Source organism: Bombina bombina, chromosome 1 (genome assembly GCF_027579735.1).
Source record: "Bombina bombina isolate aBomBom1 chromosome 1, aBomBom1.pri, whole genome shotgun sequence".
Classification (NCBI taxonomy): Eukaryota; Metazoa; Chordata; class Amphibia; order Anura; family Bombinatoridae; genus Bombina; species Bombina bombina.
This window is the reverse complement of record NC_069499.1, coordinates 1,528,836,057-1,528,851,332: the sequence shown is the minus strand read 5'-3', so window position 1 is coordinate 1,528,851,332 and position 15,276 is coordinate 1,528,836,057. Positions and strand designations below refer to the sequence as shown.

General features: G+C 36.9%; 1 protein-coding gene across 1 annotated transcript in view; it reads right to left on the bottom strand.

Annotated features, from left to right (window-relative positions):
• CA10 (carbonic anhydrase 10) overlaps positions 1-15,276 on the bottom strand; it is a gene marked incomplete at its 5' end in the record, with an annotated part of 205,775 nt that overhangs the window by 52,487 nt on the left and 138,012 nt on the right. Inside the window, 3 exons of the mRNA XM_053708336.1 lie at positions 7,379-7,533; positions 10,779-10,851; positions 13,497-13,592. Coding sequence (XP_053564311.1) covers positions 7,379-7,533; positions 10,779-10,851; positions 13,497-13,592 — 324 coding nt within the window. The remainder of the gene's footprint in view (positions 1-7,378; positions 7,534-10,778; positions 10,852-13,496; positions 13,593-15,276) is intronic.

Here is a 15,276-nt window from a genome sequence, read left to right as displayed (position 1 = left end):
AGAGGGGGAGAGTTAGAGAGCTGTTTGGTGGGGGATCAGTCAGGTTGGGGGCTAAAGGGGGGTCCTACAGAGCAGCATATGTAAATATGCCTTTTCTTTTTTTAAAAAAAAGCCCAAATATAGCTTTTATTTTAGTACTGGCAGTTTCTGCCAGTACTTAAGATGGCGGGGACAATTGTGGGGTGGGGGAGGGAAGAGAGCTGTTTGGGAGGGATCAGGGGGTCTGATGTTTCAGGTGGGAGGCTAAGCTCTACACTAAAGCTAAAATTAACCCTGCAAGCTCCCTACAAGCTACCTAATTAATCCCTTCACTGCTAGCCATAATACGTGTGATGCGCATTTAGCGGCCTAAGTACCAAAAAGCAACGCCAAAGCCATATGTGTCTGCTATTTCTGAACAAAGGGGATCACAGAGAAAAATTTACAACCATTTATGCCATAATTGCACAAGCTGTTTGTAAATATTTTCAGTGAGAAACAAAAAGTTTGTGAAAAAGGGAACTTTTTTTTTTTATTTGATCGCATTTGGCGGTGAAATGGTGGCATGAAATATACCAAAATGGGCCTAGATCAATACTTTGGGTTGTCTGCTACACTAGACTAAAGCTAAAATTAACCCTACAAGCTCCCTACAAGCTCCCTAATTAACCCCTGCACTGCTGGGCATAATACACGTGTGGTGCGCAGCGGCATTTAGCGGCCTTCTAATTACCAAAAAGCAATGCCAAAGCCATATATGTCTGCTATTTCTGAACAAAGGGGATCCCAGAGAAAAATTTACAACCATTTATGCAATAATTGCACAAGCTGTTTGTAAATAATTTCAGTGAGAAACCGAAAGTTTGTGAAAAAGTGAACGATTTTTTGTATTTGATCGCATTTGGCGGTGAAATGGTGGCATGAAATATACCAAAATTGGCCTAGATCAATACTTTGGGATGTCTTCTAAAAAAAAATATATACATGTCAAGGCATATTCAGGGATTCCTGAAAGATATCAGTGTCCCAATGTAACTAGAGCTAATCTTGAATAAAATGGTTTGGAAATAGCAAAGTGCTACTTGTATTTATGGCCCTATAACTTGCAAAAAAAGCAAAGAACATGTAAACATTAGGTATTTCTAAACTCAGGACAAAATTTAGAAAATATTTAGCATGGGTGTTTTTTGGTGGTTGTAGATGTGTAACAGATTTTGGGGGTCAAAGTTAGAAAAAGTGTGTTTTTTCCATTTTTTTCTCATATTTTATAATTTTTTTTATAATAAATTATAAGATATGATGAAAATAATGGTATCTTTGGAAAGTCCATTTAATGGCGAGAAAAACGGTATATAATATGTGTGGGTACAGTAAATGAGCAAGAGGAAAATTACAGCTAAACACAAACACCGCAAAAATGTAAAAATAGCCTTGGTCCCAAACGGACAGAAAATGGAAAAGTGCTGTGGTCATTAAGGGGTTAAAGAAACTGGAAAAAAGTGTAAAAAGACTATACTAATAAATAATTATAAATATTTAGAATAATAAATATTGGAAGGGTAAAAAAACTATACTTATTTCTCAGCGAAAAATAAGTCTGTAAAGCTATGAGACCCTTCACTGGAAAGAGAAGCTCATCTATTAAATAGTCAAATCCCCATTTAGATAAAACATAATTAATGTGATAATGGCAATTTCTTAAACCATTATACACAAGCAGGGTAAATCTGTGTCACTTTCTTAACAAACAAATAAATAAAAATGAATTCATACACCCAGAGAGACCTCTCATTTAACCCTTTAATGACGTCACCTGGCTCAAGGGCTGTAAGCGTGCAGGTCTTTTTGACAGCAGTGAGAAAAGGTTATTTATGTGTGCATCACTGCCCTGTAACGCTACAGGCGGCCAACATAAAGAGTACTACAGCTGCCATTAAGGGGTTAAAACCACCAGACTCCTTAAGATGCCACATGTTTGATGATTTAGGGAAATAACATAAAGTTGGAAAAATAACAGTGCTCACCTTATGCCAGAAAATGATATAATCCAAAACATGCTTGAAATGTCACATTATAAGAAGAGTCTCTTTATTGAAATGACAGGTCATATGAGCTTTTAGAAATCACATGGTCAACTTGAAATATACATGGTTAGAGTTAAAATATGTAAATATATACAAGACTGATTTGTCTGCAATAACATAAAAATGGATGGGAATAATGGTGGCAGCTAAAAAAGTAATGAAGGAAGCATTGTTGTCCTTTCATGATTCAGACAGAGAATACAATTTAAAAAAAGTTTCCAATTTACTTGTATTATCAAATTTGATTTGTTCTCTTGTTATTCTTTGTTGAAATTATATTTAGATAGGTAGCGTGCCCATGTGTGGAGAACAACATGACAGGACATAATGCTGCCATCCAGTGCTCTTGTTAATGTTTAACATTATCACCAAATAGCTGCAGATACGTGCACACTCCTAAATGTATCTTCCTCCTTTTCAACAAAGGATAACAAGAAAACAAAGAAAAATTGATAACGGAAATATATTGGAAAGTTGTTTAAAATTGTATGTATTATCTGAAATATTAAAGAAACGTGTTGGGTTTTATGTCCTTTTAAGTTAGTAAGGTCCATCTTACGGTATCATGTGATAGGACAGAAAAGGAAGAATAAAATGTCATTGTTTAGTTAGAGCATGCCACTTTAAGAGACTTTTTAATTTATTTCTATTATTACATTCCCTTCATTCTCTTGGTGGAAATGAATACCTAGATAGGTCGATGAGCAGTAATGCACTACTGGGAGCTAGCTGGTGATGGGTGGCTATACACATATGCCATTTGTCCACATATGTTCAGCTAGCTCCCAGTAGGGCTGCTCAGGAGTTGACCATTGCAAGGGTTAAACACATACTTAAATGCAAGTAATCAGGTTGTTTCTAGGAGGAAGGGGAACTGGACAGATGCTCGGGCTCTAGAGGCACTTGGGCCACACAAAGGGGACTAGCCAGTGCTCCCACTACGTTTTTATGTTTTCACAGTAAGCAGCTGACACCATTAGTTGATGCTGTTGACCACCCTCTTTTACTCCAGACCTTCCAATCCTTCGGCATCTGCGACACAGCACTCTCGTGGTTCTCTTCCTATCTGTCTAACCGTACCTTTAGTGTAGCCTTCTCTGGGGTATCCTCTGCCCCGTTGCCACTTTCTGTTGGGGTAACACAAGGCACTTTACTCGGTCCCCTTCTCTTCTTAATCTACATGTCATCATTAAGTTCCTTAGTAAAGTCCTACGGGTTTCAATATCATTTGTATGCCGACGACACCAGACCTATCTACTTCCTTGCTAACCCGTGTCACTAACTGTCTCTCTCATATCTCATCTTGGATGTCCTCTCACTACCTGAAGCTAAATCTCTCCAAAACTGAGTTCCTTATTTTCCACCCTTCTTACAAAATCTCCACCCCCTTTTCTCTATAACTGTTGATAACTCCATCATTACCCCAACCCCACATGCCCGATGTCTTGGAGTCACACTTGACTCAGTTTTATCTTTCACTCCTCACATTCAGTCCTTGGCTAAAGCCTGCTGCTTCCACCTTAAAATCATCTCTAAAATTAGACATTTCCTTACACAAGACACAACTAAGATTTGAATCCACCATTCCTGCTGCATGATATAGAAATGATGCAGGAGGCTATTTGCAGCTTAAGCTAAGGTAAGACTCTAAGATGACTAAGGTGTAGACTGTCCCTTTAAGATATTCCTCACATCTGATGATATGAGATCAGAATAATCAGCTGGAATATATGCAATTTAAAATCTCTTATTATAATAAGACTTGTTCAAAATATTTGATCGTTTGCGGCCAGAATAATTAAAATCCATAATTTATACAGATCCCACATTTGTATCTGATTCTCTGTGACCAGAATATTGAAATCAAAAAGATGTAAATTAGATCTAATGTTGTCAACAAATTATCAATAAAATCTATCTGCTTCAATCCATATGATTGACTCTTCTAAATTTACTACGAGATTTCCCCAGTTTCTTCTGCTTCAAAACTCTCATAAGGTCCACTCAGTTCTCTATTCTTTAGTGAAACAGATGAACAATCAGCTGAATCTGGGTAGGCCATGAGGCTAGAGACATCTATGTGATTTTGCCTACTGTGGCCAGAAAGTCAATCTTCAAGAAATGTGACCCAGTGTGCCAAGTATAATCAGGTGTTACTGCAATAACTCACATATCCCTCTGGGGGAAGTATAATCAGCTCTTATTATCATATTACCCACAACATTTCCTAGAGAGCATTCAGGAACAGGAGGATGTGGGCTGGGTCAGGAGGACTTTAGGGTGGAGTTGAGGTAGACTGAAGGTGACGCAAGGGTTGGGCCAGGCGCAGTGTCAGGATCATCCAGGGACAGAGCAGGGTGTTCCACAGGCCAATATTTCATGGGCTGGATGGCAGTGTAGTGAGGTGGTAATTTAAAAGTAAGGGGAAGTTGTGGTAGAGATCTCAGGACAGTCAGAGCCCCGAAAACATTACTATTCCACCAAATGTGTGACAGATGGGAGCCCTGTATTACTAGTCATTTTCTATGGCCAATATAACCAGTGCAAACTGCTTCATCCCACACATGAGCTCCAACCGACCCATGAGCTCCAACCAACCTATTCTATTGGTAATGATGGGAATACACAGAGATACAAATTACAAGCTCTATCGGAATTATGACAATTTAATTTTGAATTTCCATTTAATAGTTGCTTAATCATGAAAGAAAACATTTGGAGTTGCATGTCCCTTTAAAGGAACAGTGTACACCAGTTTTCATAAAACTGGATGTAATAGAAACTCTTAGTTTAGCACAGTTAATGAGGTTAGGCTGGAACAACCAATGAAAGGGGCTGAGAAAGCAGAAAGGGCAGATACCCCCCCCCCCATATGAAAAGACAGAATACACAAAGAATAGCAGCAAGAATCTGTAGACCTGGGTCTGCATCTGATACTTAGGGGCTTGGTTAAGAGTCTGAAAATCATCACAATGGTGTTAAAAAATAAGTAAAACTATGCATTGTTACAAAAACACTCCCAGATAGGCTATATAAATGGATCATCTACAAAACATTTTAGAAAAGAAAAATCTTCCCTTTAAGTTTAGGGACCAGGGATAGCAGGTTTAGAAAGCTAAAGGTTAAACTGAAAAGGTAACGGGATAAGGGTAACAGGATTATGTTTAAGGGTTTAGGATTATGGAATTATCTTAAAGGGTTGGGAATTAGTGTATTAGGTTTAGGGAGTGAAAATGTTAGAATTGTGGATTAGGGAACTGGATTTAGGGAATTAGATTTAGTATCTTAATGAATTAGATTTGGGGGCTAGGGATTTATCTTTAGGAGGTAAGGGAACTAAAATAAGGGTGTTAGAGAATTAGATTTAGGGGGTTATGGAGTTAGGTTAGGGAGTTAGGGATTTAGATTTAAAGGGACAGTAAAGTCATACTGTAATTAGCCATTCATGATTTAAACAGAGCATAAAATTTTAAATAACTTTACAATTTACTTATAGTATATAATTTGCTTCCTTCTCTTGTTATCCTTTGCTAAAAAGTTTATCTAGGAAAGCTCAGGAGCAGAAAAGAACCTAGGTTCTAACTGCTGATTGGTGATTGCATATATATATACCGATTGTCATTGGCTCAACATGTGTTCAGTTAGAAACCAGTTGTGCATTGCTGCACCTTAAACAAATGATACCAAGAGAATGAAGCAAATTTGATAATAGAAGTAAACTGGAAAGTTGTTTAAAATTGTATGTTCTACCTAAATCACGAAAAGGATTTTTGGGGGATTTCATATCCCTTTAAGAGGTTAGGACGGAGGTTGGGTTTTAAGGGGTTAGGGATTTATAGTTAAGAGGTTAGGGAGTTAGGGATTTAGGTTTAAGAGGTTAAGGGGTTAAGGAGTTAGGGATTTAGATTTAAGAGGTTAGGGGTCATGGATTTAGGTTTAAGAGGTTAGGGATTTAGATTTAAGAGGTTAGTGGATTAGGTTTAGGTGGTTATGGATTTAGCTTTAAGAGGTTAGGGGGTTAGGGAGTTAGGGAGTTAGGGATTTAGGTTTAAGAGGTTAGGGAGTTAGGTTTAGGGGTTAGGGATTTAGGTTTAAGAGGTTAGGGAGTTAGGTTTAGGGGTTAGGGATTTAAGTTTAAGAGGTTAGGGAGTTAGGTTTAGGGGTTAGGGATTTAGGTTTAGGGTTAGGGATTTAGGTTTAAGAGGTTAGGGATTTAGATTTAAGAGGTTAGTGGATAAGGTTTAGGTGGTTATGGATTTAGCTTTAAGAGGTTAGGGGGTTAGGGAGTTAGGGATTTAGGTTTAAGAGGTTAGGGAGTTAGGTGTAGGGTTAGGGATTTAGGTTTAAGAGGTTAGGGAGTTAGGTTTAGGGTTAGGGATTTAGGTTTAAGAGGTTAGGGAGTTAGGTTTAGGGTTAGGGATTTAGGTTTAAGAGGTTAGGGAGTTAGGGATCTAGATTTAAGAGGTTAGGGAGTTAGATTTAGGTGGCTAGGGATTTTGGTTTAAGAATTCAGGGAGTTAGATTAAGGAGGTTAGGAATTTAGGTTTAAATGGTTAGGGAGTTAGGTTTAAAGTGCATGTAAAGTCAACCTACTCGCTCTGCATCATAGTGTGTCATTTCAAAAATAAAAGTGAGTTTCATTCATCAAAATGTGAAAATCGCATTCTAAAAAGAAATATTTCATAATTTACTTTCTATTCTTCTCGGCGATTCCTCCGCCCGCCATTATGGTCCCACATAAATTTGATGATTGACACTTCTCTTTCGGAATATTTTCCTCACCCCCGGGGCGTCAGGCCAGTTGTTCCCTACGTCACGCTAATCTACTGCGCATGCGCGAACTACCCGATATACTATACTTTGTTACGGAGTATTAACGCATGCGCAATGTGATACGAGGTGCCGAGGTTTACAGCGTATTGGTTGCTGAACGCATGCGCGTATTGTCATCCAAATTGTGAACGCATGCGCAAATGAGACCCCTAATCGTGAACGCGATTCAAAATGATGTCATCGAGTGGGCGGTAGATATTTAAATGATGCATGGAGAAAAACAGGAAGAAGATGGTTGGGAGGAGTTCAATGGATAGCACGGAGCTAAGTTTAGATATCAAAATAACGATAAACATTATTTATTTTAAAATAATATTATTGCGGTTTGAATATTTATAAGTGTGTGAACAAGTTGGTAACAATTAATAACCAAAAATTTACATTCACTTTAAGAGGATAAAGGTTTAGGGAGACAAAGATTATGGATCATATTCAGAGGATGTGGGTTAGGAGAAAGGGTTTAAGGGAGTCTTTCCCCTTACCTGCATTCTTGTGATATAGATGGGCTTGTTCATTATAATCCAACTTGCTGTCTCGTAGCACGGTGGTATTGTCATGGACCCATCATATGTAATGAAACTAGATGTCTCAGGATAAAGCTCCTCTATATTAAGCCCCTGTAGTAAATATGCATCATCTGAAGACATATCATGAAGAAACACGTTAAATAGTCATATCACAAAAATAATGCACATTCCTAATAGTTACAATTGTAGCATCAAAGCTTCTTCTACAAGAGAGGCAGAACGTACATCAAAGGGGCATACTAGAGAAATATTAAAATGCTCTCAACCATTACACCATTTTATTATTGCATTAATAGTTGCTGTATCTATGGGGCTGGGGAACAAAAACTCACCAGCATGGAGAGAAACCAAACATGGGGATTTTATTTTTTATAATTTTATTGTAATTTAGGTACCTCCCCTTTACATCCAATCTCTCCAGTGCAGAGAGCTTTAAATTATCAGGCCTTATGTGTTAAACCCCTGCAAAAGTGCAAACACATAGTTAAAGGGACAGTGTAGTCAAAATTAAGCTTTTATGATTCCAATAGGGAATGCAATTTAAAACAACTTTTCAATTTACTTTTATTATCAAATTTGCTTTGCTCTCTTTGTATTCTTTGTGGAAAGCTAAACCTAGGTAGGCTCATATGCTAATTTTTAAGCCGTTGGACTGCCTCTTATTTCATTGCATTTTGACCGTTTTTGACAGACACTGCTAGTCCATGTGTGTCATATAGATAACATTGTGCTCACTACCCTGGAGTTATTTAAGAGTCAGCACTGATTGGCTGAAATCCATGTCTATGAAAAGAACTTAGAAACCAGGTAATTACAGAGGTAAAAAGTATATTAGTATGTGTTGGTTATGCAAAACTGGGAAATGGGTAATAAAGGGATTATCTATCTTTTTAAACAATAACAATTCTGGAGTAGACTGTCCCTTTAACGTCTGCTCAGGGTTGACAGCTGACCGATATGCACGCTTGCTGCTGTAACTGACCGATATGCACGCTTGCTGCTGTAACTGACCGATATGCACGCTTGCTGCTTTCGATTGTAGCTATAGAGAAGGTTTTTACTATATATTTAATCTATTTGGGTGGGTTAAACACAGTTACAAGATATCACAAGTGAAATAATAACATGCTGTAATGCATTACAACATTTTCACGTTGCACTAGTATGTCTGTCACTATTTCAGTCAAAACAACAATGCAACATTCTCTCTAGCTGGCATTATGAAGACTGGGAGTATTAATTTTGAAGGGACACACACTTAGGAATAAAACTAAAAATGTCTTATTTCTAAGTTTGAGTCATATTATAGTAGACTTTACAATTTATTGTTCACATATATACTAATGTGATTGGCAAAATTGTTCATTTAAAATAACAAGTGTTGGCTTCATTTGTTTGTTTAAGTAAATGGAAATGACGAAAAATACAATGTGGACCATCTGTTCATACAAACTTTTGTTTCAGTCACTACTGGCGAAACATTTGAGACAAGAGGTTGCGTTAAGTGCAAAAGTAAGTTTGTGGTCTACTTAGTTGAGTGTATTTCCTGTAATAGGCAGTACGTAGGGAGGACGACCAGAGAGGTGGGTACGAGGGTCAAGGAACACTTGGCCCACATCAGTGGTGAAAGGGCAGTGTCAGCTCTATCTAGACACTTTTTGGAGACACACAATGGTGATGTTGGTTCCTTTAGGTGGCAGGCTATCAAACAGATCCAGAAACCCCCAAGGGGAGGTGATAAGTTACAAATACTCTCTAGACAAGAGATTTTCTGGATACATAAATTGGGTAGCCTGCTACCTGTGGGATTCAATTCTGAATTTGACATCATCAACTACTGGAATAGGTAAAAAAAATTCTCTTTTTCTTTCCAATGTATAAGTTGGTAGCTACATTCATGGCATAACAGAATTCAGGGATTGCTGTTCGATATTGATTTTAGGTACCATGGTGTTTACCTTAACATATATTTTAGACATACCCCCTGTGTCCCGGATAGACCCCATACCCCCAATGATTTGTATGAAGAGATAAAATTTAAATCAAGAGCGTAGTGGCCTAATGGTTTAATTGCTATCATTGCACCCATTTTTGGGTTATTAAATGTGAATTGATAGTACCAATAACAGTGATGTAATACCGATTGCTTATCCTCTGTTTCATAATTATAATTATTTTGAGCATTTGGGTGATCTCAGGATTTAATATTAACACACTGGATGAGATAGCTTTATTTGGATATTAATTATATTTTAACCATTTTGTTATATTGGTGAAATCATTTAATTTTGATATTGTTATCTTAAAAGCTTATACTCATTTTTAGGATAATCTAATCACTCATTTATTGAGACAGTTCACTTTAAGAAAAGATACTTTAGGATTGAATAATAACGTGTTAGTTTTTTGCATCTCTAAATTGCCTTACTTTCCATTTTTCATACAACTTCTATTTCAATGTTTATTTACATTTTGCTAACAATGGATAACTAAATATTAGATCAGTTGTACTGTTTATATTGTGTTAGCTATATTCAGTCGAATTATTTCCTTGTCCTTTTTCTATCAATAGTTTTATCATCACAATTAATATGGTGTCTGTAATAAAGTAATAAGAGTTAGCTAAGAGTTAAAATGTGGGAGTGACTGGATTCTCCAATAGGAGAACACCAGTCTGATTAAAAGCCTTAGAGTGGCAGTCTGTTTTTAGGTTTATGACTACGGTCGCAATGACCGAAACCGGTCAAACTTTTCTTGTACCGCATTTTTAACACAAGAGGAACACTTCTTTGTTTTATGGATTATACCCAATAAAGTTTTTTACTTTTAACTCCTATCTCTGCACTGTGTCTGTATTGTGGAGCGAGTGGAACACACTGTGCTTTCTTTTTCCTGTTTAAGTAAATGTCAAATTTTCCTGAATATGGGGAAAAAAGTAATTTTTTCCCCATCATTAAATCAGTTTATCAATTGCAATTTTTCGATTAAGGAATGTAACATTGAAATGTTGATTCTCATAGACATCAATGTCTTGCACAAGTGAGTATTTACAACTTGTTTGCCCTAAATAATTTCTCCTTTATGGTGCCAATATTATGTATCTCTTATGTATAACTCTTTCATATAAATTCATTTTTACAAAGTATTTGACCTCGTTTTATTGCTCGAAATATAGTATATCACTATACCACAAAACATTTATATATTGAAATGTCTATCTTTTGCGATAGAACATTTGGTCTGCAATTATTATGCTGATTCCCCCCCCCCCCAAAAAAAAAATAATAAAAACAAAAAAACATTGAACAGCATTGCTACCTTTGTATACTTTTACTATGAAATGAGATTAACTTACTTTTATATGTTATTCTTGTTATCGTATCTCTGGTAAGCATACGATTTAGGAATGGATTCGAGGAATCTGTTACCTAAAACAAAAGTTACATTTAAATAAGTTAAACTTGAAAATTTGCAGATATTTTACATAGTGCATAAACATTGATACATAATTGTTGTAGTACCAAGAATAAAAAATGTACATTAAGTAGGCAGAGTATGACATTCAGGGAGCAAAACTGTTAGCTCTGCAGATAGCCTAGATTCCATCCTGTCAATTTTTTTGTCAGCCAAGCTATCTCCTGGTCTGGTCTACAAGCCATCAAAATTACTTCAAGTAAATGTATCAGCACTTTTCTGATAGTTTGGATCATCATCTGTTGATATTTACCATTATTTTTACTATCCAGGTGGCTTACTGAGCTCCTGAAACCAGACTATTATAATTAAGTGCTTTTTTGTTCATTCCATGTAATGCACCCCCACATAACTGGAGCTTTAATCCTGATAGAAGTTCTCATTTTTCATCTTCAACCTCTTTCTCTGCAGAGAATGACCTCATAGAAATAAATAATCTAATTTGACAGATTTTTTTTTTAAAGATCCATGAGGGTTTCATATCAGAGCTAAGCAATCTCCTTAACAAAGGTTGTTTAATTACTTGAAAAAGTCAGGGATCTTTCAAAAGACTATTAATTCAGATATTTCCCCCCAAAAGGCGTAACCTGATGAACAAGGGCATCTGTTAAATTAAAGCAACTTTTTTGGATGTGTTTGTGTGAAAGTGAAAAATGGTGGCTTTAATCAAAATTCAAGAACTTTTTTTCCTAGTGCTAGAAGTGGGATAAGGTTAGGTACATATTTTTGCATGATGGTCTTAAGGTGCGCGGGGATGATTATGAGTAGGACGTATCTAAGGTTGGCCAGGTTGGGTATCTTGATAAGCACTATGGAGTGTGCTGTTTCTACAATAGCACAAATTATTTTATCAGTATTATTATTTGTAGGATTCTGTATCTGTTAAAGCCTCCATTATTTAAATGGCCCATATTCCTTTAAGAAAAACATAAATTGATTGTGTTTAATTACTATTAATATATAAATGCATTACTCTTTGCAGAGTTCCACCAAGGAACCAAAATCAGGGCCGGATTTACCATTAGGCAGAGTAGGCAAGTGCCTACAGGCGCCTTCCAGAAAAAAAATACTGGGCAAATACTGTCTGGAGTGTTTTGTTATATATCATGGATTGCCTTTTATGTGGCAAAATCAGCAGCTGCTGTAAATAAAATCAAAATTCTATAAAGTTATAGGGGCTCGTGTTTCTGGGGAGTCTTCAGACTCGGCAGAAACAGCAGTTATGAAGCAGCGGTCACAAAGGCCACTGCTCCATAACCTGTCCGCCCGCTCTGAGCAGGCGACAGAGATCGCCGGAAATCAACCTGCTCGAGTACGATTGGGTTGATTGACACCCCCCTGCTGGCGGCCCATTGTCCGCGAGACTGCAGGGGGCGGCGTTGCACCAGCAGCTCTTGTGAGCTGCTGGTGCAATGCTGAATACGAAGAGCGTATTGCTCTTAGTATTCAGCGAGGTCTGGCGGACCTGATCCGCACTGTTGGATCAGGTCCGCCAGACCTTGTTAAATAGAGGCCTTAGGCTGTATCTATAGGTTCATACATATGAACCGGGAGTGTGTGGGGGGCTCTCAGGCCCGGATTTATAGCCCAGGTGCCTGTAGGCACCAAAATCTAAAGCTCCCCAACACGCTCCCGGTTCACATGTATGAACCTATAGATACAGCCTAAAACTTTATAGAATTATGATTTTTTTTTACAGCAGCTGCTAATTTTGCCACATAAAAGGCAGTCCATGATATATAACAAAACACTCCAGACATTATTTGCCCAGTATGATAAGATTCCAATCAGAACAATATTTTTTTATATATAATTTATACAAGAAAAGTGCAGGTTTTATTGACTGGGGCTTCATTTAGAAACTTTACTGACCAAGCCTGCAATGTTCTCAATCAACCAAGGGTCAGTTGTTTTTTTAAAAAGTGTGTTTATCCTGTGCAACAGCCCTGGCGTTTTGCATTTTAGCAATAATATTCATACCTATGGTATCTTATATGAAAGACTTCCCTTTGACTGTACAATCTGTCATTTTAATTTTGACAGCCGCTGCTGCTACAGCTGATACATGCCCACTGTGCACTCAAAGCGCTCTGTGATAGCGCACAAGTAGTCACTCATTGTCACTCCCCATAAAAGAACCAACCCCCACACACTTACTGTCAGGCCGCCTTGGCTGCTCTGTCCGCATTCACTTGAGAAATGGACCAGACCGGCCAGCAAGGTGGCCATCTTGGTTTAGGGCAAAGTTATTATCTACAATGGTGAGTGAGGGCAGAGAGGCAGAGGTGTGCAGAAAAGGCATATGGCGCAGAGAGACAGGCACCCCTCTATGGAAGGAGCCTGTAGACACATGCCTACTCTGCCTAATGGTAAATCCGGCCCTGGGGGCACTTTAGACTTTGGTGCCTACAGGCACCGGGGCTATAAATCCAGGCCGGACCAAAATGTTGACTTTTTACTCTTATTCATGTACAAGAAACCATTTTAGTGCAGAAGCCAACCCTTTCTCTTTAGAAATAAAACATGTAATACAGTTATTTATTTGTAGCCAAACACACCTAGGAAACATACTAAATATACAATAAGAAAATATACTTACCTTTATAAATATGGAAATTACAACAAGCCCATTTGGACTTTTAGCTGCTTCTGTTATATTTGTATACAATTCATGATTATAGTGTAGTAGCTGGGCCTATGGAAAAAACAGCAAACATGAATTTTATGTTATGTAGAAAAAAAACCCAATAACAAATTTGTTCCACTTTTATGCTTTTCAGAAGCAACAATGAAAAATCAGGTATAGTGGTTCCATTTCCTGCACACATAAGGGATACTAAACCCATTTTTTTTATTTTATGATTTGGCTAGACTAGAGCATACATTGATAAGCAACTTTCTAATTTATTCCTACTATCAATTTTTCTTGTTCTCTTGGTATCATTATTTGAAAAGCAGGGATGAAAGGTTAGGAGCCAACCCATTTTAGGTTCAGCACCTGGGTAGCGCTTGCTGATTGGTGGATAAATGTAGCCTAGACCAAAAATGGGCCGGCTCCTAAGCTTTTATTCCTGCTTTTTCAAATAGAGATACCAAGAGAACCAAGGAAAAATTGATAATAGGAGTAGATTAGAAAGTTGCTTAAAATTACATGCTCTATCCAAATCATAAAAAAATATATATATTGGGGTCAGTATCCCTTTAACCTGGTACCAGACAGATAGAGAGTAAACCTGCCTTTCTACGATTTAAATTCATTGATATTGGCTTTCTCTAGTTCTAATTTTACTTTAGTAGTAAGTTAAACCCTATACTATCTGAGATACTAAAAACACGTTGCCATGATTATTCAATATTTTATACCAATCTAGTCATTGGTCTTGCACATTACCCACCTTACTGATTATTATTGAATAGTTTTGACACTGAATAATGCTTTGAGGGTACAGATATTTCATTTTTATTGTTGTTACAATTTTCTGTTCTTACAAATTTTTTTCTGTAGGCTTGGAAATGCTTGCAGTGCTCTTTAGATCAGGGGTCACCAACCTTTCAGACCTCAGGGACCACTAAACTCACAATTAGTGAATCCCGTGGACCACTAACATTCATTTTTTAAGAAAGGTACAAAACTCTATAATGTATATATATATATATATATATATATATATATAAATAAAAATAAACACAGTATATATATATATATATATATATACACACACATACTGTACATAACTAGTATAACCATAGCTAAATTTACATTATGTATATATTTACACATTTTTAAGAATTATTTTTTTGGAATTAACTAAGTGAATGACAGAACTGAGAGAATACTTCCAAATGACAGATGAAGGGTGAGTGCCCACTTTTGAGCTGGAAACAGAAAGGCAGAAAGTGGGAAAAAAATAATTATGTTTAAAAGGACCACAAGACTTCCAAGTTACCTCCCCAGTTAGGAATTATTCAAAACTAATTATGATCATGGACAGACATTGGAGTCATAAATTAAGTTCATATCAGAAAGCTCTCAATATGGTTGTGAGCTAACCATGACTGATGTTACTGGCAATTACTATAATACTGGTGGATGGCAATTATTATAATTCAGGTGGAATTACTTTGCGTGTGGGAAAATTATTAGAATGAAAAATAATTAATATTTAATAAAAAAAAAAGAAGATGGAGGGGAGTAATAAAAATTACTACAAAGAGACAGGTAAAGGGAAGAAAATAAATAAAATATGAGAGAGAACTTTTTTTAAAGATTTTATTTTTTTTATTTTAATTCCACTATTTCAAGGACCTGTCACCCCGGTCACGCGCCGCAACTCCCTACAGTGCCTGGTTGGACAACAGTGAAAACCGACAGAGGAAGA